The 20,168-nt window shown below is 37.4% G+C and overlaps 1 protein-coding gene across 2 annotated transcripts in view; it reads right to left on the bottom strand.

Moving 5' to 3' along the window:
• The window catches only part of OLFM3 (olfactomedin 3), a 102,972-nt gene that overhangs the window by 12,787 nt on the left and 70,017 nt on the right, over positions 1-20,168 (bottom strand). The window contains exons 1-4 of one of the 2 annotated variants that reach the window (XM_074961236.1): positions 13,088-13,232; positions 7,865-8,011; positions 3,725-3,880; positions 304-523 (exon numbers count right to left, since the gene is read on the bottom strand). In XM_074961236.1, the coding sequence (XP_074817337.1) occupies positions 304-523; positions 3,725-3,880; positions 7,865-8,011; positions 13,088-13,216 (652 nt within the window). In that variant the 5' untranslated portion in view covers positions 13,217-13,232. Of the gene's footprint in view, positions 1-303; positions 524-3,724; positions 3,881-7,864; positions 8,012-13,087; positions 13,233-20,168 lie in introns of those variants that run through there. The other variant, XM_074961237.1, reaches the window with a different exon arrangement.

Raw genomic sequence — 20,168 nt, 5'->3', positions numbered from 1 at the left:
CAGTCCTAAGACCCCCCCCCTCCCGTCCCTAGGATTTCCAAGTTGCCATCCCTTATAATTCTGCATCTTAACTCTTTCTGTTAACAATGGGTCAGAGTCTAATTTAAATAATACTGGTGGAAATCTAGAGTAACATAACAGTTGACTTCAGTGAAGTCACTCTTGATACACATTAGTGTAACAGAGATCAGAATCTGTTCCAGTGTGTCAAAGAGCTGAAAACTAGAGGATTTTATGTTTCTACATCAAAGCTCTAAAATATATAACCTAGGGACAAAATATGCCATGTAATGGTTAACTTACTGAGTTTTTTCATGCAGTCTCGAAGTCTGGTTTCTAAACTGAGCACCCTCTGGTGTAGTTCCTCATAGTCATAGGCACCAATTTCTTCCTGAATCCCGGTGAGAACTGCAGACAGATTCCTAATTTCCTCCTTGAACTGGGTGATTAACTTGGCATCCATTTTATACTGTTCCAGAACTGGGATCAATGGTAACAGCTCATCCATCTTTTCCTTCAACTCCTGCAAAAAGCAGTCAACTGGGCATTAGAGCAGCTTAAAGGAGTTCAGTCCCCTAACACTCTTTAATATAATATTTTGAACTGATTAATAAAATGACTTTAAAATTCTTATTGATTTTAGTTTCAGATCCATTACTAGTGTATCATGAAAGTCTAGCAAATTCAACAGCATGTGTTGGATAAAATGTAAAAGAGAATATTCAATTTCTACTGAAAGTACAAAATTCATTTTTAAAAGATTGGAAACAAGTCTCCTGAGACCCGTCTTTCCCTGCACGTGATACAAAACTCCTGTTGACTATATTTTTCTGGAGAAAAGGTGACCAGGACTGACCCACAGTTCTAGGTGAGGATACAGCACTGAAACAGTGACATTATATTGTCACTGATTTTCTATTTAATTTTTATAAATATTAATATTTTATTTACATTTTTTGACTGCCACTGCACTCTGAGCAGACATTTTCATGGATCTGTTCACAGTAATGTCTAGGTCTTTCTTTCCACTAAGTGGTTAGAGTTAAATTTAGACCCCAACAATTATATGAGAGATTCAAATTATATTGGCCAATGTGCATTTGTCTTTAGTGATTTTTCACTGCCCAATCAACTAGTTTTGTTAGATGCCTCTGAACTTCCTCAAATTCTTCTCTAGCTTTAACTAACTTAAATAATTGTATGTCATCTGCAAATTTTGCAACCTCATCATTCTTTCTCTTTCCCAGACATACCCTGCTTAAACTTTTGCCATGTTGAAAATCGACCATTTATCCCCATTTATTGAATGTTTGTCTTTTAGCTATTTCTAATCCATAATGGCTATTTATCTCTCGTCCCATAACTGTAATGCACTTAATATCTTTTGCCAGGGAGTTTGTTAAAATAAGTCTTAATACATTACGGCAACTGGCTCTCGTTCAGCCACTAACATGTAGATACCCTGAAAGAATCCTAGGAGATTAGAGATTTTTCTTTTATGGAAGTGGGTTTATCCTTTTCAGATGATGTACATGTCGATGTTTTATAATTCCATTGATAATTTAAGGAAACAGCAGGACTTCCGTGAGAGAGAGAGAGAGGAGGAGATGCAAGCCTGGACAGAAGAGGGAGAAAAAGTGATGGAGATATAGGTTTGACAGTTGCCAGCACAGAGATAACAGAGATTCCAGGTTAGAATCCTTGAGAACATCACAGGACAGAAGAGAAGGCTGATTACTTCAGCATCATCTTCTGTTAACGGTAGAAAGGAAATCAGGGAAGAGTGTAATGGAAGCCGAAGCAAGAGAAAGTGCATTGGTGACACTGTCAAAGGCAACAGAGACATTGAGGAGTGAGTGGAGAGTTTATTTTATTATTATTGAAAACTATGCATACAGCAACATAACTTACAGCACTTTAAAACACACATTAAAAACTTTCTCTGCCCCAAAGATTTTAATCTGTGAGCCCAGTTTTGCACCCATTGAAGTAAATAGGAGCACTGTGACTGATTTCAGTGAGAACAGGATCAAGCCCTAAGAAATTTCAATGGGTAGAATTACAGAACTGTACTACCTTTGGTATTTCATTTTTAAATTAACTTCTTAGTTGGAGCATCTTATCACGTCACTTAAAGGAAGTGAAGATTTTGTGATCACTGTAACTATAACCATTCTTTTGATTTTATTGATACTACTTACACCTCTTAAATCTATTATTACAAGAATGAATTCACATTGCAATAAAAGCAGGAAATTGCACCATTTTTGAGCTTATTTCTCCTTTGATTTGCCACATAACTCCCACTAGTATTAATAGGAGCAATGTGGGGGTATCAAGGACAGGCAAACCGACAATTTTTTGTGTCTCAGGAATGACGTACAGTACCAAAATTTTAGTCAGTCAAAATTCCGAAAGACAGTATTATTTTGACATTTCAATTACTCTTTAATTTGATTGTCTGTCTGTCTGTTTTAGTGTCCTGGCAAACTGTCAAACTGAAGCTGAATGTCCAGCTAATACAAATATCGAATATTTAAAAAGTTGGAGTAATACAACAGGTTGCTGCCTTTGACAGCCAAATTGGACCTTCAAATTCTGCTATTTTGTTCCTCTGGAAAAAACAACCAATAATACAAAATATATAATGGCACAACACAATGTGGTGTTATGGCAAATAACATTACAAGGGGTAAAGGTGAAAACTTTCATGAAGCTGAAACTGGCTGAGCAGAATTATACTCAGACTTTCAGCTAAACTGAGAATAATAAGTAAGAGATCACTTGGAGAGTATGGTTATTAGTATAATTAATTACTGAAACCAATGGGAGCTGTTCAGTGCTCAGTACCTCTGAACAAGCAGATGCCACTCAGTTAGGTGCCACTCCTTTTGAAAATGTAAGCCTATGCTTTCATGTTTCAGCTATCATGAGCACCTCCAAAAGACAGAATAAAATGTGCATCCTTGGGATATATTTAATGGACCCTATCTTGCATTCCTTGCACACTCAAAACTCTCCCTCATTAGGGCCCAGTACCTGCAATACTATATGTCTGTAACATTGTCTCCTTAGTATAGTCCAGATGGCTTCCTAAAAATAGATAATAGCCATTTCTAATCTCTAGCAACTAGACTTCATAGCAGATAGGGTGGCTAAAGTTTTTGTTCAGTGAAAAATTACTAGGAAATTTAACATGGACATTTTTTCTTACAGCACATGTGGATTAGAGAGGGGAGGGGGAACACCCCGAATAACTAACTCCCCCAATCTCTAATCAGAAACTTTTAGATCTTAATGCTATTAAGTACCAATTACAATAACTTCTCTCATTATGATCTTTCTTCTTTTCAGTTCTACGAAATGTCAGACAACTGTAAAAGTACAAAACCCTCTGGTCATTTGCTATTAATTCCCTGGCTTCCTCATTTATCACCAGTGCTTGACTGCATATAAATCTCTCAATATGAACTGCACATTGACACAGTAAAATAGGATTCTGTTTATACTGACATTTCTCTAACGTCTTAATAATTAATGGTCACTCCTTATTACAGTTAAACTGAATAAAGTGATTACCATAATAAAAGAGGTTATATTGTGGTTCCTTTTCAACATTGCTTTTGTATAAGCTTTTCAAGCTGAGATCTTAGCAGTTCATGCATTGCTTTTTAGTGCATAGCTTGCAGCAGGCTTTCAAAATTATTATTAAAATAAAACTTACTTGAAAATGCTTTGTCATTAATGTCTTCCGATCATCTTCAATTTGCCGAAACTTAGCCTTCAGCCCTTTCATTTGTGTTTCCATTTTTAAAACATACTGGAAATCCCTCTGCGTCCGTAGGTTTAAAACTTCAATAGATTGGGACATATTCTGAACCTGTTAAAGAAGAACACTGGCTGCACTCTGTTTTTCTTTTTCTTGTATGTGTAGGTAAATGTCAAATGATAAAATGTCATGCCTCTGTCAATGCTTGAATTGTTAGCCATTGTTTACCTCAGTGGAGCTTTGAATTCATAACTGTACAACAATACAGAAAGTGGGCCGCAGTTTGGCCTTGGTCACACATATAATCCCACTGAAATAAATGGGATTGTTCCACTATAAATTAGAGGGATTTAGCCCAATGTCTTTACCCGTCGTATAATACCTTAAAAAGAAAACTGTGCACTGAGTTTTGTGACAATTCAGCAAGGGGAAGAACTGTTCAGGGCAAGGAATCATAAAGGAGGTTTGGGCTTCAACATTCCCGAACAAAAGAATGTAAGTATTCAATAACTCAGGAAAATGGGATATTGACCTGAGTTAACTTATAACTCCATGCCACTTCACTACTTAATCCAATTTATAGAAGATTTGGGGGGTGTGGAGGAAGAATGGGGTAAAGTTTTGATCTTGAATTTAAATTTGTCAAGCTTCATCAAGGATCTAAATTTATACTTAGCAAATGAAATGCATGCTGCCACCCAGACAGAGTTTGTACTATATAATGCAGCACTTGCTGAATTTTGTCAAGTGCTCTGTATACAGCATGTGGCTCTTAGAAGCAATCATTTAGCCCAGAACATTGTACTACTCTATTAAAGAGAATGGGCATGATTCTGATCCTTCACATAAATGAAAATCAGGAATAATTCTACGGAAGTCAGTGAAGTTACTTGAGTGTGAAATCAGTGCAAGAGAGATCAGGAGCAGGGCCAGTGGGTCTCCTTTAAGAGATACGTACAACTTGGGCTTTTGATAAATATGAATACAAGCTTTGCAGAGCCAATATTTTACACTCTAGTGATGCACTAGTTTAAATGTCAGTGCTTTGGAAAAACATGGTCTTGGGCTTGAGAGTGACATTTACTCAAACTAGATTTTTAAATTTTAAGGAGGACTACGCCACTGTTTTTGGTGAGTCAGCAAAATACCATATCTTAGGGCTTGATCCTGCTCCAATTGAAGTTAATGGCAAAATACCAGCTACTTCAATAGAAGCAGGATTGAGCCTGTAAAATGCTAGTGTGTGTTAAAAAAGCTTTGAACTTTTTTCGTCATACATTGAGGCCTACTTTAACTATAAATATCTTTACTCAAAGTTATCTATGCATGCTTCAGAAATATTTCCTAACTCTGATACAGATAATAAGATTTATTAAATTGACACCAACATTATTACTACTAGTACATTCCTTAGACTGTAACTTCTTTGGAGCCGGAACTGTCTTTTTGTTCTGTGGTTTGTACTGTGCCTAATACAAAGGGGTCCTGGTCCATGGATTCTCTATCTATTGTAGAGGCATTCCTAGATGCCTCTACAACAGATTTCAATCCAGCAAAGCCCTTAAGCATGGGCTCAGTTTTAAGCATGTGAACAGTCCCATTGGACTTGTGCTTACAGTTAGGCATATACTCAAATGCTTTGTTGGATCAGGGCCAGAGTGCTCACCTAGCAGGTTAAAGGCTGTTAAGCTCTAAATGACTTGGACTATACTACTTGCCTCTTTCAATGCCATATTGCTGAAGATGGGATCAGCAAAGATTACCGTGCTGACCCTTCTTAGTATAAAAGGGAGGTTGCTGGCAGGATATCCTTCATGATCATGAGCTTTGGAAATCACTTCCAGATCTGTTATCCTTCAGGATATGCTGCAAGGCACTTTTCCTCCAGCCATTTGAGGAGAGGATGGGTTGAGAGTTTGAGAAGTTTTTGTTGTTTGCTGTGGAAATCATTATTTTAATTGCTAGTATGTATTTAGTAGGGTGGAAAGCAATACATTACATTTGAGATTTTATTATAAAATTCAGCAATGTAACAGGTGGCCAGACTGTAGGATATGTGATTGTTCATAGTTTTATCAGTAGAAATAAAATACATCTATTCAACTGTAAATCATTAATAGAAAAAAATCACTGAAAGATGAAAAGAAATGAGTTTCCAGTAAGTGACTGAGCATATGTAGAACAAAAGACAGCCCATTCCCATCTTTAAGACAAGGACAACTTTAATTTGTGTGTACTTTATGTATCTTTCATCAGTGTTCACTTTATAAAAATCAGACAAAATATGTGGGAAGAGATGACACATTTCCAGACATGAAGCTGAAGTAGAACATTTTGTTGTTTGTTTTTTCAGAGAGTTTTGCATGTGCAATAATTTTATGCCAAAATTAACTTTAACTCATGCACAGTAAATGGGGGAGGGGGAAGTACCACTAGAAAATATTAGGCTCAATCTTAAAGATCTTACTCACAACTTGCTCAGGCAAAACCCCTTTTGTCCATCCAGTCTAATGGAGGTGGGAGAAAAGGGTGATACTCCTTCCGTACACTAACATATATAACCTTTGAGGTGTTATCCATAGTTTCAGTTGGCACCCCATTGTGATGACGACTGTATCATGCTGCATCTGGTTATTACAATCCTGTAACGTATTGTGGATCTGATACAGTTTGATTTTACTTAACCTACCACCTCGTTAAAAATACCTTAAAAATAGTGTTGATAGCAGTGTAGATTAACTAGCAATAATTAGCCATACACATTTTTGTTAGAAAGTACTGTTAATGGAATAAATCCATATTTTTGTCTTCTTTTATGTTCTTTCTAATCACTGAAGCCAACAAAATAAATCCTTTCAGAGCTATGATAAAACTTGAAATGTTTCACTTTGCCAGAAGCCACTTTCCCACAGAAACTGCAATAAACAGCAATATGTGGCTTTATTGATGTAGTAAAATGATTCTTTGTACCCACATTTACCATCATCTCAGTGAAAGAAAATAATTTGTAGAGCTTAAGCCTCCACATAGAAGACCCCAAATTATCAAAGGGCTAGTTGTAAGAGGGTTGGTGCTGTGGACTTCAAAAAGAAAAAGAAAAGATTAAAAACGTTATTTATGAGTATTTTAATGCTTGAGAAACATGCCAGAGTAAAAGCTCTGGAGAATGAAGTCCACACCCCTGACCGACATAAGTTGCACAGACAAAAGTGCTGGTGTGGACAGCACTGTGTCAGCAGGAGAGGTTCTTCTGCCAACATAGCTAACACCACTTGTTGAGAGTGGTTTAATTATGACGGCAGGAGAGCTCTCTCTTGCTGGCAAAGAGTGGCTACATGTGAGACCTTACAGCAGCACAGCTGAAGTGGTACAGCTGTCCCACTGTAATGTCCAGAGCGTAGACATAGTGTGAGTGTAGGTTTGACAGCAGTTCTCTAAACTTTTCTTGGGTTTGATCCTAGTCTTTTGTTCCAGCTGCTGGTGTAGCTCCTGTTGGGATTCCCTCCGAGACCTCTTTCCACTTGGCTTCCCAAGAACTCAGTTAGACTCCAAACTTTGTCACTCAGGTATCTTTGTTTGTCATACAGCGTCTCTAAGATGAGCGATTCAAGCTCAAATGTGGGGAGTGGTGTGTGTGTGGATGCAGGGTACATCACACCTCCAAAGTTACACAGAAACCATCTTCCTTTATATACATTACACATCTCATTGCATTTACTATACATTACATTATGAAGGATACCCTGCCAACAACCTCCCTTTTATACTTAGAAGGCTCAGCACGGTAATCTTTGCTGATCCCATCTTCAGCAATATGGCATTTACTTGGTTCTCTTAAAGAAAGAAATCTGGGAGGCAGAAATGAGAGAAAATGCAGCATTAAGCTGCTGGATCAATGACTCAGGTCAGCAGAGCTGTGTTGTAAAGAAACCAGATGAAGTGTGGTTAGTGGTGGAAAACTGGGAAGGGGAAATAGAGAAATAACATTGATAGGTAATCACTGAATGCTGTATTTATTATTTTAAAGAGGGAAAGGAGCAGATTACTATGGAAGTCTTAGTGGACAAAAAGAAGGAATACATTTGGGAGACTTACCTTCTCTAGCAGTTGTCTAAGTTGTCTGCTTTTGGCGTCTCTGGAACATAAATTTTGTTCTGGTGCAACTACAGTACAAATGCATCGGCCATCTGGGTCTTGGGCTGAACTATACACTTGCCATCCTTCTTTGGGGCTAATTTGAGTCTATAGTAATAAAACAATAATAAGCAAAGGCAAAGGGAGTGAAATAGATGATATTCATGAATGACTTTTTGGTTTTTCAAATTCTTTAAAACAAAATATCTCTATGTAGAGACACACACACACACACACGAATTAAACTTAAGAAAATATGCTTGCACAGTTACATACCATACGTGTTCACAATGATCTTCCTTTTAATTATCTTTTATTACCCCCTTAATGGATGATTGATAATTTTGCATTTTTCCAAAGTTTTCCATTATTCCTGACTCCTTGTTAATAGTTATTTAGAAATATTTGACAGCCCTGCTTAATTAATCATCATATTCAGTCTGGATGAGAACAGTTTTTACTTATGATTCAACACAAGTTCATTGATTTCATTCTTTGTGGATAGGGTGTTATAGTTTTCCATGAACAAAGAACAAATATGTCCTTTCTTACTGGATGACTTTTACTTTAGGTGAAAGAAAATAACAAGATAGAAAGGAACTAATATAAAGTCCCCATGAGAAAGCACAGTAACAGCATCCATGCTGACCAACTCTCAGGCCTAAAAACAAGTTAGAGAGGGCCCACTTTACTTTTAAAGGTGCAGTACACCAAAAACAGCCTTGCAGTTACATAGCTATAAACACCAACAGCAACAGAGAAGCCTCAGGGAAGTACAGCAAAGAATCTGTTTAGTTTAGATGAAAGGGAACAAATGTAGTCATTAAGACTGTAATGTATGCTGGAAATTCCTAGCACATTCTGCTTTCAGCAGTCATGGTAAAACTCAAAAATTCTCCTAGTCTTTTATGGTTTTTTTTCCAGTGGTGACCAACATCCCCAAGCTCTATCTGCCAGTTTCCCTAAATCTTATATGATTGAAAGAGTTGGTTGACATGCATTTAATAAGATGTACAGAAATTTACAGAGGTCAAGATGAAAGAAGGAAATAAAAAAATCTTGACGATGAAGGAATTTCAGATGATAGAATTAAATCTGTTAATAGAATTAATGTTCTTGAGTATTGGTTTTAGAGATGACTAGTCAAGATAAAATTATGCATTCTTCTTTTTATATCTAACATATACAATATTGGCTACTTGATTTCAAAGCTCAGAGGCTAATGGCTGCCACCAGAATAATTTCATTTTGGCACAGTGTATGTGAGCCACCAGTTATATTATAAAAACTTAGTTAACATCAGTGCAAACAGTAATTATTAAAACTGGCAAGCATTAATATTGATGCTTACTGGCCTAAGTACAGTCAGGTATTGCATAGTTCATCACTACAGGGCAGATACAGTATCTCTCTAGAATGAGTTTAGAATAAAAGGTGAAAGAGTATTCCCTGGTGATTCTTCTCTGCATGTCATCTTAATGCAAGAGAAGAGAACCACCTCTTTTCTTCCAAAGGATTTCTGCTGGGGTCACTGAAGAAAGCAGTGACCTCTCCTTCTGTAGAGTTAATTGAAAGATCAAAACTGTAATATTCCCCTGTTTTGCTAGGAAAATAAAAGCCTATAATTTAAAGGGATGGTAAATGGAGGACAGCTGAACTTGCTTTAGGGTTTGCTAGAAAGACTTATCTAAGGTTCATTGCTAAATCATGCCAGTTTTATGATGTTCTTCTAACCTTTATTTTTTTAGGGCACAGGGAATCTCGTTGGACAGAGATGGTGAACAATAAAATCTAAACAAAATTACAGCTGCAGGGACAATTTAAATTGGTTTTGAATAGCAAGTAAAATTGTAAGCTTGAACAATTTAGGCTTGTCAAAGCAGTTAACCCTTACAATGTTAGCTAATTTTAGGTTGGTGGCTTCTATGATTTTCCATAGTCCTCATACCCAGATATTGATGTCCTGTAGCAGTACTGAAACCAAGTTTAGGAATATCTGCAGAACCCAATGTTAGCTCCTATCCCTTCTGAGGCACAGGAATTCTTACCCCTAATGTACAGATACACTGCAATCTTTGAGCTTAATTGTGAGCTGATACTGGTATAACTCAGGAGTTACTCCATTCATGTTAATGAAGTTTCACCAGTGTAAAATGATGAGACACCAGAATCATGCCCAGTCTATAGTAAAAAGGATGTAATTCGGGTTGTATTGTCCAAACAGTGCTGTATATGTTCTGCTGAAACCACACATTTCAATCTCATTTCCTGACAAAAAGCATGTTTACCCAGGGACAAATTTCCTTACAATGTGGTGTTAGATGAAGAGACACTTGCACAATCATAAAACCATTCGCCATTTGATTTTTTAAAAATGAAGTGTTCTACACTTTTCAGAGTAGCAGCCGTATTAGTTTGTATCCACAAAAAGAACAGGAGTACTTGTGGCACCTTAGAGATTAAATAAATGAATACATTTGTTAGTCTCTAAGGTGTCACAAGTACTCCTGTTGTTTTTGTTCTACATTTGTGATGTATATCTCACAATGAGAAACCCTCAGGCACATACTAGAAGTGCATTGTGATTGTTTATCCATGCTTACATGAATGATGATATATTACTCTACATTTAGGCTCCATTGCTTTACTGTATTCTGTTTTTCCAGGATTCTTTCATTCAGTAGGAAAGAAATTGCTGTCAAGAGAGGGTATGGATGGAAGTATCTATCTATCTATCTCTGTGACTGTGAGTGTGATTTTTACACACACCTGCACTTTTATTTTACTATTTTTTTGTTCTTTCCCATTTAATCCCACCCTCCAGCAGAAGTTGCTCTGCTTCCCAGAGAAGGCGCTAGAAGGCATCAACATCTTATGAAAGATGTTAAATCCAAACCCCAAATGCAGGCTTACCACTGACAGGTCTTAGTAAGCGGATGAGAAAAGAAATAACCAAGCCTCAAAGAGGAGAAACAAAAATATTCATGTTAGTTCTTAACAATCTTATGAAAAGAGAAAGGAGCTCCTGCAAAAGCTAATATTTCATGTTATCTTGGAATAAAGGCAGCTGTGCTATAGAATTCCAGTACTCAGCTCCAAAAGGTTTCTTTTTCCTTTACACTACCAGATATTTCAATAAGAATATTATAGCTGTGTTCATTGTCACCACTGTCTGGGCAAATGCATGTCATTGCAATACATATAATTCCTATGACTAGTTGTGTATAAACATTATGGGCCAGATTTTCTTCTGGTATAACTCCACTGACTTCAACAGTTATTCCAGCAGAGAATTTGGTCCCATCTTTCTCCTTTTATAATAGTCTTTTTCAGCTCAGGTGAAAAGAAGTCATTAAATATAAAGGAGATGAGGAGTTTTTGTTCCTTTCTCTCTTCTACAAAATGTACAATTTTTCAAATTTTGTGTGGAAAGTTTTATACATAGCAAGATTCAGTTTGAACTGCAGATTGCTCATGAATGTATGTTGGTGGATTTCTGAAGATATGTTGGCAATATATACGCAGGTGTCAAGGGTTAGTACTGAATTCACGGCATATAGGGCCTTATCTCATAATGCCGCATTTTAGAAATTACATGCCATAGAAATACGAAGATGGATAACAAGATGGATAAAGCAGAAGAAATTCTCTTGACTATGATATGCTACAGAATATGATTTTTCCCACCTATGAATGTTACAAGGCTGTTCTGCTTTGGATATAAGGCTTTTATCCCTGTGTGCTAGCTTCACTGACACTTCTATTACCTCACAGCTCACTAAAGCATGAAACAAGCATGGTTGTTCCATCTTAATAAGAGCAAGCAGTGTTGTTAAAAATAATGACAAAGCATACATGCTATGGTCCAGAGCCTCAGTGGGTTTAAAATCAACAGAACTTCACTGAAGTCAAGGGAGATGTCAATTTACACTAGCTTAGGATCTGATCCTGCAAATAAATGTGTGTGTGTGTGTGTGTGTGTGTGTCTCCCCGTCAACTAGTCAAGCACAAATGTATACTTGGATGAAGGAACCCATCTGACTTGTGGGTGTCGGTAGGAATTAGAGACATGCCCCATATAGTTCAGTGTGAAAATTAGTTATATTTTAAGAAAAATTCAGGATTTCCCCATTCTCCCATAACATGGTGTTGTACTAAAACAAAAACTCATTTCTTTAGGCTAACAATACAATGAATTTAAAAGTAACAGTATTAAAAACTTTGTATGCAATATTTTTTTCCTACCCACATACAATCAGATAATTAAATATTGATCAGTTAATTAATCACTTTTAGCTACAACTGAAATTCCGTCCTGAGAATAGTAAGCTGTTCTACTCTGATTTCATTTACACTGAAATTACACAGATAAGATTTCTCAAATATTTGGTAGAATACATTTTGTTCCAACTCCATTTGCTCTTCTACAAATGCTACTGTAAAGGTCCTTGAGTTCACCTGTCTGATTGAAATATGAATCTAATTTTTAGATTACATGTAGAAATTCAGAGAAAGTGTTAATAACACTTTTTTTCTTTAGTTCTATGTAAACAGAGACTACTGTATGTTGTGTTAAAATTTACTGACATATGAACATCAAATACAAGTACTGGAAGATTTTAACTAACCTAACTAATAATTCATCATCTCCATTATTTCCTAATCAGCCTGCATAAAAGTCCTGTGGCCAAACTGAAAATTACCTATTTTCTTTTCTTTTAAAAAGACATTCCTTTGCTTGACTGTTCTGCAAATTAAGAAAAGAAACTCTGTGGCAATGCTACAGAGTAAGATAGACTGTAGGTTTCTTTTCAGTTATCTTATTCTATAATACATCAGTATATATTTTCTGGAACAATAAATATGGAAACAAATCTAAGCTAAAGAAACAAGTATTTTCTTAGATATTTTAAACATTTCATACTAAAAAAATGAAGCCATTTGTTCTTAAATACTTAATGAGGCTATTTTTCAAAAAGTTTCTCCGGTATAGTAAGTCTGTAGGATCCTCACAAATGCTGTGCAGTTTGAAGTGTCCAGACAGAAGCATGCAGTCAGTTACAGCATAAAGATTAATAGCTTTAAGAGAGATTTACAAAAAGGCAACTTAAACCATAGCATTTGTGGTCCCTTAAAATATCAGTTCAGCATGAAGATGGCTTATAACACATCAGAGCTACTTACTAGAGTATCTGAAGTGGATAGTCTGGTGGTATTTAGTCCTACCAGAGATGGGAGAGTTTGGGACATCCAGTTAGAGATCATTGCCATGGTACTAAGAACAGCACCAAGCTTGAGCAGTGGAGGACTCATTGCTGTGGAGCTAATGAGTTTTCATAGTGACTGATTATCATCCTAGTGTCGGCTGGCAGTGAGAGGCGTGACTGCAGCACTCAACATCCACAGCATGAAAGGAGATCAACCTCCCCAGATTTAATCATCCATTAAAACCCACACACAGCCTCCCCCAGCCTCTGTTCTTCTACTCTTACCAACAGATACTTCAACAGACTGTCTTCTACTGACCACTAAGCCATTCTTTAGATGCCAATAATTATTACAGCTTTCATGGTGTGTGTGTGTGTGTGTGTGTGTGTCTTTAGATGCCAATAATTATTACAGCTTTCATGGTGTGTGTGTGTGTGTGTGTGTGTGTGTGTGTGTGTGGGGAGAGAGGTGGGGGGGGAGAGAAATTTTAAGATGCTACAGTATTAGTTAACATCTACTTAGTTCAACTTTTGCAGGCTGATGTGAAGACTTGTCTAAAATGTCAAACCAAGACAACCCAAACACAAACCAAATGTTCTCCCCGCCCACCCTTCCTCTGCAACTCTCTTTAATTAAAAATATGCCTGGGAACATTTCTAATATAGTACTTTGTATCTATATTCATCTAGGTTAATGGTGGGCAGGATTATTAGAGAGGCCAGGAAAACACAAAGGCTGTCATTCTCAGAAATTGTTTCCTAAAACTGCTATCCACTGATTTTAGAGTAGTCACTTAAATTATCAATATCAATAACTCCACAGTTTGCAAAGCTTTGTTATTACATGTTCACGAGCAGTACAGAAGTAGAGTGACTGAAGAACAAATAGCTATGCTACTTTTGAGAAGAGGAACAGAAAATAAATGATGTATGATTCAAGTAGGGGGTTACCGATTCCTTAAATCTGCTTCAGGGTCTTCTGTTGTCTAATGTGATACAATGATTTCTAAGTTCAGTGGCAGCTTGTACTGATTTGTAAGGAAGTCATAAAATAATGTAGAAATAACAGAACAAAAGCTTGTACCACAAATTGTGCAATATGGGTAACTGTTATGTATAGTACGTGCATTTTGAATATGTTTCTAAAGAGGGTAGGTAGAGCAAGTGTTTCTTAACAGTATTTACTTGGTTAAAAGTTTACAAGGAGACAGAATATTGTATTTGTTCCTAAGGTGAATGCTGGAGTTCATTTCAAAATTTACTTCCACAGAAATATATTTTTCTTAAACAATTTTGGCAGGTGATATGAAAAAAATCCTCAAAGCAATTGAAAAAGATATATATTTATATGGAAGTGTGGGAGCTCATGAATGCATTCACTGGAATTAAGCTTTCTAAACCTCCAGAAAAGCTTTTGAAATACTCAGAGCTTGTGTCCCAAATTCATGCTAGACTTCTCTCTCCCAAAATGCTTTTAAAATGATTTCAATCAACCCGTTACTTAACTAAGAAGTACAGAAAATCAATCATTGTCTTTTTAAAATCAAGATATACAGGAAAAAACACATTGAGAGCTACCATATAATCTTATGAGGGACCTTGTGGCACAAAGGTTCAGCAGCAAATACAAGAGAGATCGCATGCATCTAAATAGTAACTACTTTCGTGGAATTGCACACTGACCTAAAATGTTAAGTTTCAAAATATTAAAAAAAGCGTTCCTCACTGAAGAGTGCATTTGGAGATCCATGAGGTTTTAGTAAAGTAACAAACACCTAAAGCAAAACTCCTTTTGGAAGATGCACGTCCAGCAAATCAACAACAATTAACAGTTTAAAATGTGAGGCAGATTGTAGGTTTACTTATTTATGAGCTACTTCAACACAAATGATAAAATATCGAATGTCGGCAATTTTACCCCTGGATTATTAGTCATGTTAATAAAAGGTCTAAGTATGAAGAGTTTTTGGTGCCCCCTATTTCAAGGACTATAACTACAAAAAACATTACACCATTTATAGATTTATATATGGGTTTTAGGTGGAAGATCATAGTATTTTACACACATTAGATAAGAGTGGGTAAAATCCTTGCCTCATTTAAGTCAATGGCAAAACTCCAATTAGCTTCAAAGGGGCAGGATTTCAACTGTCCGTTATCCAAGGATCTTAAATTGCTGTACAAACATTAATTATAATTCACAATGCACTCTGAGGTAGGTAACTAATATCTCTGTTTTACAAATGGAGGAAACTGATATAAAGAGTGTAAGTGATTTGCCCAGGGTCACACAGTAAATCAGTGGCAGAGATGGGGCCACAACCAAGGACAACTGTCTTTTGCGCTATCTAACAAATAACACTCTCTGCTCCGTTGTGTTTGACTTTTGCCATGTTCACGAGTCTGACTATTCTGACTATTCAAACGAAATGAGCCTGATTCTGATCTTGGTTCCACTGGTTCCACACTAGTGTAACTCCAATGGCTTCACCTAATTTGCACCAGAATTTATGAGTGCAGAATCAGCCCCAATGTGTCAGTTGTATTGTATATTGCTTTGTTCTACATTTGTTTCTGTTCAACAAATACTTTGCCTTAGACTAAAATTAATGTTAATGGGTTCGACGCTCAGATGTGTCAAGTAAAGGAGGAGGCAAAGGTGGTTCTAGGTTACCTCTAATCCTTCCCACGTCTTGAGGGCAGCTGGAGATTGAACCAGTCACCAGATCCAGACAGAGTAACCATAAGGTTGTTCTAACTTAAGCTTTCCTGGGGCTCAGGATTTCCCTCTGGTTCTAACATACCTCTGGAAGGCTTCCTACGGCATCATGGCTGGGGCTAAGGGTGTGCTGTAAAGGCCCTCTATACTCAGGGGTGATGGAACAGTTTTTATAGTGGGGGTGCTGAGAGCCATTGGACCAAACCGTTAAACCCTGTATCTTATGGAAACCACGTCAAGCCAGTGGGTGCGGTAGCACCCACAGCACCCTTAGTTCCAGTGGCTATGACTATGCCACCTTTATGCCAGCATGCAGTTGGGAGAGTGGGGATCCTCAGCTCTCTAATTAAGGCAGCTTTAAGTCCGATTGGTTTCAGTGGATTGGTTCCAAAGGGTCATAGCCAAGGCCAAAGGCCTGGCACTGATGTGTCTATTATAGTTATATTTATAGAAGAATGTGTAAAGGAATGGATCTTTCAAGAAATTGTGGTCTTTTTTATATGACTACCATATCTAAAGGAATGGTTAACAAGTGGACTCAAGGCTTATTATACTGTTTACGCCACATTCTGCTAAGAAGAGGAAGTTTTCACCATCTGTAATACAAGTATTGATTGGCCTCCCACAAACTGGATGGTTGTGCTGCCTTAACATATAAGTCCTATTGCCATTCCTTATATTGCACTGCAGATGTCCAAAAAGCTGCTGTTTCTTTTGCTCATGCTGATGCTACTGCATACTAATGTGGGACGGGATGCGTACTCCTATCTTCACACAAAAAGAGATGAGCAGCCAACTACAATTTCTCCCTCCACAACTGGAGAAAAGCAGTAAATGCTACAATTTTCTACCTGGAGCTGTTTCTTGAGGGGAACTTTCCCTCCAGCCCCAACCCAACCTCAAACCAACCAACCACACAGAACCACTTCCTCTACCACCATATTTCTCCAAGACATATAGAGGTCATGAAGTATTTAAAATTACCTGTACTTGGCATATGAATGTAGGTGCCCAACATCTACACACTTATTTATCCAGGAGACTTGTAAGATCACAAAGACACCATTTTCTTTACTCTTCCTTCCCCTTTCATAGATCCCCTGTTAGCGTGATCTTCCTTTCAACAGATTTGGGCTGAGTGTGTCCTCCCTCCTCTGTAAGTATTCGTCTCACCCTCCACCACAGGAGCCCTCTATACATAGGTCCAAGACACTCCTTTCCTCAGGGCTGAGCATGCGACTGCCAGCATTTCCAGCCCCAGTGACTCTGAGTGAGAAGACTGACTTTGAATTCAGAACCCAAATGCATTCTCCTTGCATCTCTGCGAGTGCAAATATTTTTGCTAGGATTGGGAGCCAGTGAACGCTAATCCCAGGTCTGCTACTGACTCACTCTCTTTGGGCCATTTTACCTCTCTTTCCCTGTCTGTAAAATGAGCTAATATTGTAGCATGGATGCCATGAGAACCCATCAGTTAATGTTTGTGAAGTCGGTTGAAGATGAGAAGAGCTATATATCAGTGCTAATTATTATTATTACTATGGCCATTTCCTCCCCCTTCCTAGTTTTAATATTTCCCTTTGAAAATGCATAAACTCCTTGTTTGGAAGGTTTCCAAAGACTGAGAGGTGGCACACACTAAATTACATTAGGCAAATTAATCCAATTTCTGAAGAGAATCTCCTGGGGGTATCTGAGTGGTGTGAAACCGAATTAGGAAAATGTATTTCAGTTGTGAAAATTTGCTTGAGTTGAACAGTTCTAAAAAGTTACAGTAAGTTATTTGGAAAGTATCAACTCACTTCTCACTCATCTGACATAGGATTGATTCTTAACCAAAATCCCACTTTGTGAGAAGGCAGAAAACTGGCAGCAGTAAAATGAGAAAAAATATCAGCATGTAAAAATATAGAACATTTATATATCTTGCTTGTAGCTGAATCAAAATAAATATCTGAAAGCTATTGCTGCAGTATACAAAGTGAGTTTTAATAACTGCAGGAGCACTTACATTCATCCACCTTTTTTTACCTGTCAATATGTCTGCTACTTTGCTCAGGGGTGCAGGTGGAAATTTCCACACAAACAGAACCTCACGTTGCAATGCAAAAAGGCCTACTTATGATCATTCAGATAGTCAGCCTTAAAACAAAAGAGCCATGTTATACTGTTGGATAAAACAATAAAATCCCAAGCCATTTGGGACATTATCCCAAGGACATCTTGGGGAGCCTTACAATAAAAAATACATTACATCCATAAAAAGAACAGAAGAATGTGAATTGGTCCTTTACTAAGTTAAGAAGAACACTTTCAATATAAAGTCATTTCCTTTACTGAGGCCCACACATAGCTCACATTATGATGTGCTAAAGAGAGAGAAACCTGACAGCAGATTCTTGAGATAATTTGGCGGCTCCACATGCCAAGACATGTCTGAAAAGGCCATTTCACCTGCTTCAAAAAAGTTTAGAGTGCAACTAGAAGTTCTGAGCTCAAAGATCTTTAATATCTCCATTTGGTAAAGTAAGACAGAGATTCAGAGCCAAATGAAATGTGCATGTAACTTACTGGTGAGTGTGTGTTACAGGTCTCTTTAGCTCAAGCTGTAGGAGCTTGTACTTTTTGCTCGGGAGGTTGCTGAATCATGCCCCAGTGTATCAGCCATGGCCAGCACATAACCACGCACACCTAGCGTATAGTGCAGAACTCAATGCTCTAGAGGGCAGGTGGAAGTGGGGCAGGGGCAGAGATCCATTGGTTACTAGGAGTGCATAGCTGCTTCAAACTCTGGGGTGCTGGAGCTTCTGGGAGTGACTCTGCATGTCTGGGAGAAGAATTGTCTTCTGCTTTTTGTCTTCCTACCACATATTCCAGGTAACTGGGCTGAGCGTGGTCTTCAGGATTAGGCCAAAATGCACAACAGTGCCAAGGAGTCACATTTTGGATCCGCCAAAGCAGTTTTGTAACATCAACAGGAACGGCAAAAGGGAAATGTAATAATCAAATCAACTTCCAATACAGTTATGGAGAAGAGTCTGTTTCAGTTCTAAACTTTATTGCCAGCCATGATTTTTAGAGGGGAAAAGTTTAGAATTTTGCAATAACAGGAGCAACAAGAAAACTTTCAATAAACCCCTAAGATTCCCCAAAAAAGATCTGCTTCCAAAATACCTGTCCCACCAGGATGTTAATCAGGGCATTCTTCCACTTTGCTCAAACCATCCAACACTGAATGTCAGACACACCGTGAGATACACATTCAAATTAGATAATTATCCAAGATATGCAGAGTGGAAGTGAGGCCAGAATTAGGCCCCTATGGTGTGTGTGGAAATAGAGAGAGAGAGACACACACACAGTGTAAATGTTCTCTGTGTTATTGCTATCCAATGAAAACCGAATGTCATTAAAACTTAGAGAACATCTGCAGTAGTACTATCATTATTTCTAGACTAGACTGGAAAGAAAACTGAGCATTTTTTAAAAAGAAAAACCTCATTTTCTGTCTACTAAACATGCATGTTTTCCCCCCAGGAACTGAAAGGAATCTAATCATTTTTGGCATCCCCGTAAGCTCTTTAACTCAGTAACGTACTGTAATGTGGAAGTGAGTTCTACAGATGAGTTCTGTAAAGAAGCATTTACATTTATCAATTTTTAAATGTGTTAACTTTTCATTTTAATGGGTGTCCCTCTGTTCTTGTGTTATGAGAAGGAGTAAATAGAAGCACCTGATTTAGTATCTCTACTCTCTAGATATCATGAATGTGTTACATCATATTTCTCTCTTTTCTAAAACATATAGTCCTAATCTTTTAAAAATCTTTCCTCTTGCCAATCATCTCATAATTTTTGTAGCTCTTTTCTGGAACTTTTTATTTGTGCAGACCCTTAATGAGATGTGGTGGCTAATGTTCCACACGCTATTCAAGATGAGGGTATACCATTGATTAATACCATTCAGAGGAAATATTATTATTTCCTATGCCTTTCTTAATGCAGCCTTGCGTCCTGTCTGTCCTTGACCACTCCTGATTACTGATGTTTTAAATCTAGAATGATGCCAATTGTAAATCTTTTTGCTGAACAGTTACATTTAGTTTACAATGTATCAGTATACGTGAGTAATTCTGATTGCTGCTTCGAATATGCATTATCTTTCATTTGAACTGGGTGGCCTAATTTTCTAGTTTTATTAGGTTCTTCTGAAGTGCCTCATCCCTTTTAGACCTGACTAACTCAAACAATTTTCTGTTATCCACCAATTTTGTCACTTCACTGTTTACCACCTCTTCCAGAAGTTAAATAAATGCATTAAATACCATCAGACCTAGTA

The sequence above is a fragment of the Natator depressus genome, chromosome 8, assembly GCF_965152275.1.
Source record: "Natator depressus isolate rNatDep1 chromosome 8, rNatDep2.hap1, whole genome shotgun sequence".
Classification (NCBI taxonomy): domain Eukaryota; kingdom Metazoa; phylum Chordata; order Testudines; family Cheloniidae; genus Natator; species Natator depressus.
The sequence above is the reverse complement of the archived record's forward strand: the minus strand, read 5'-3'. Positions and strand labels throughout refer to the sequence as shown.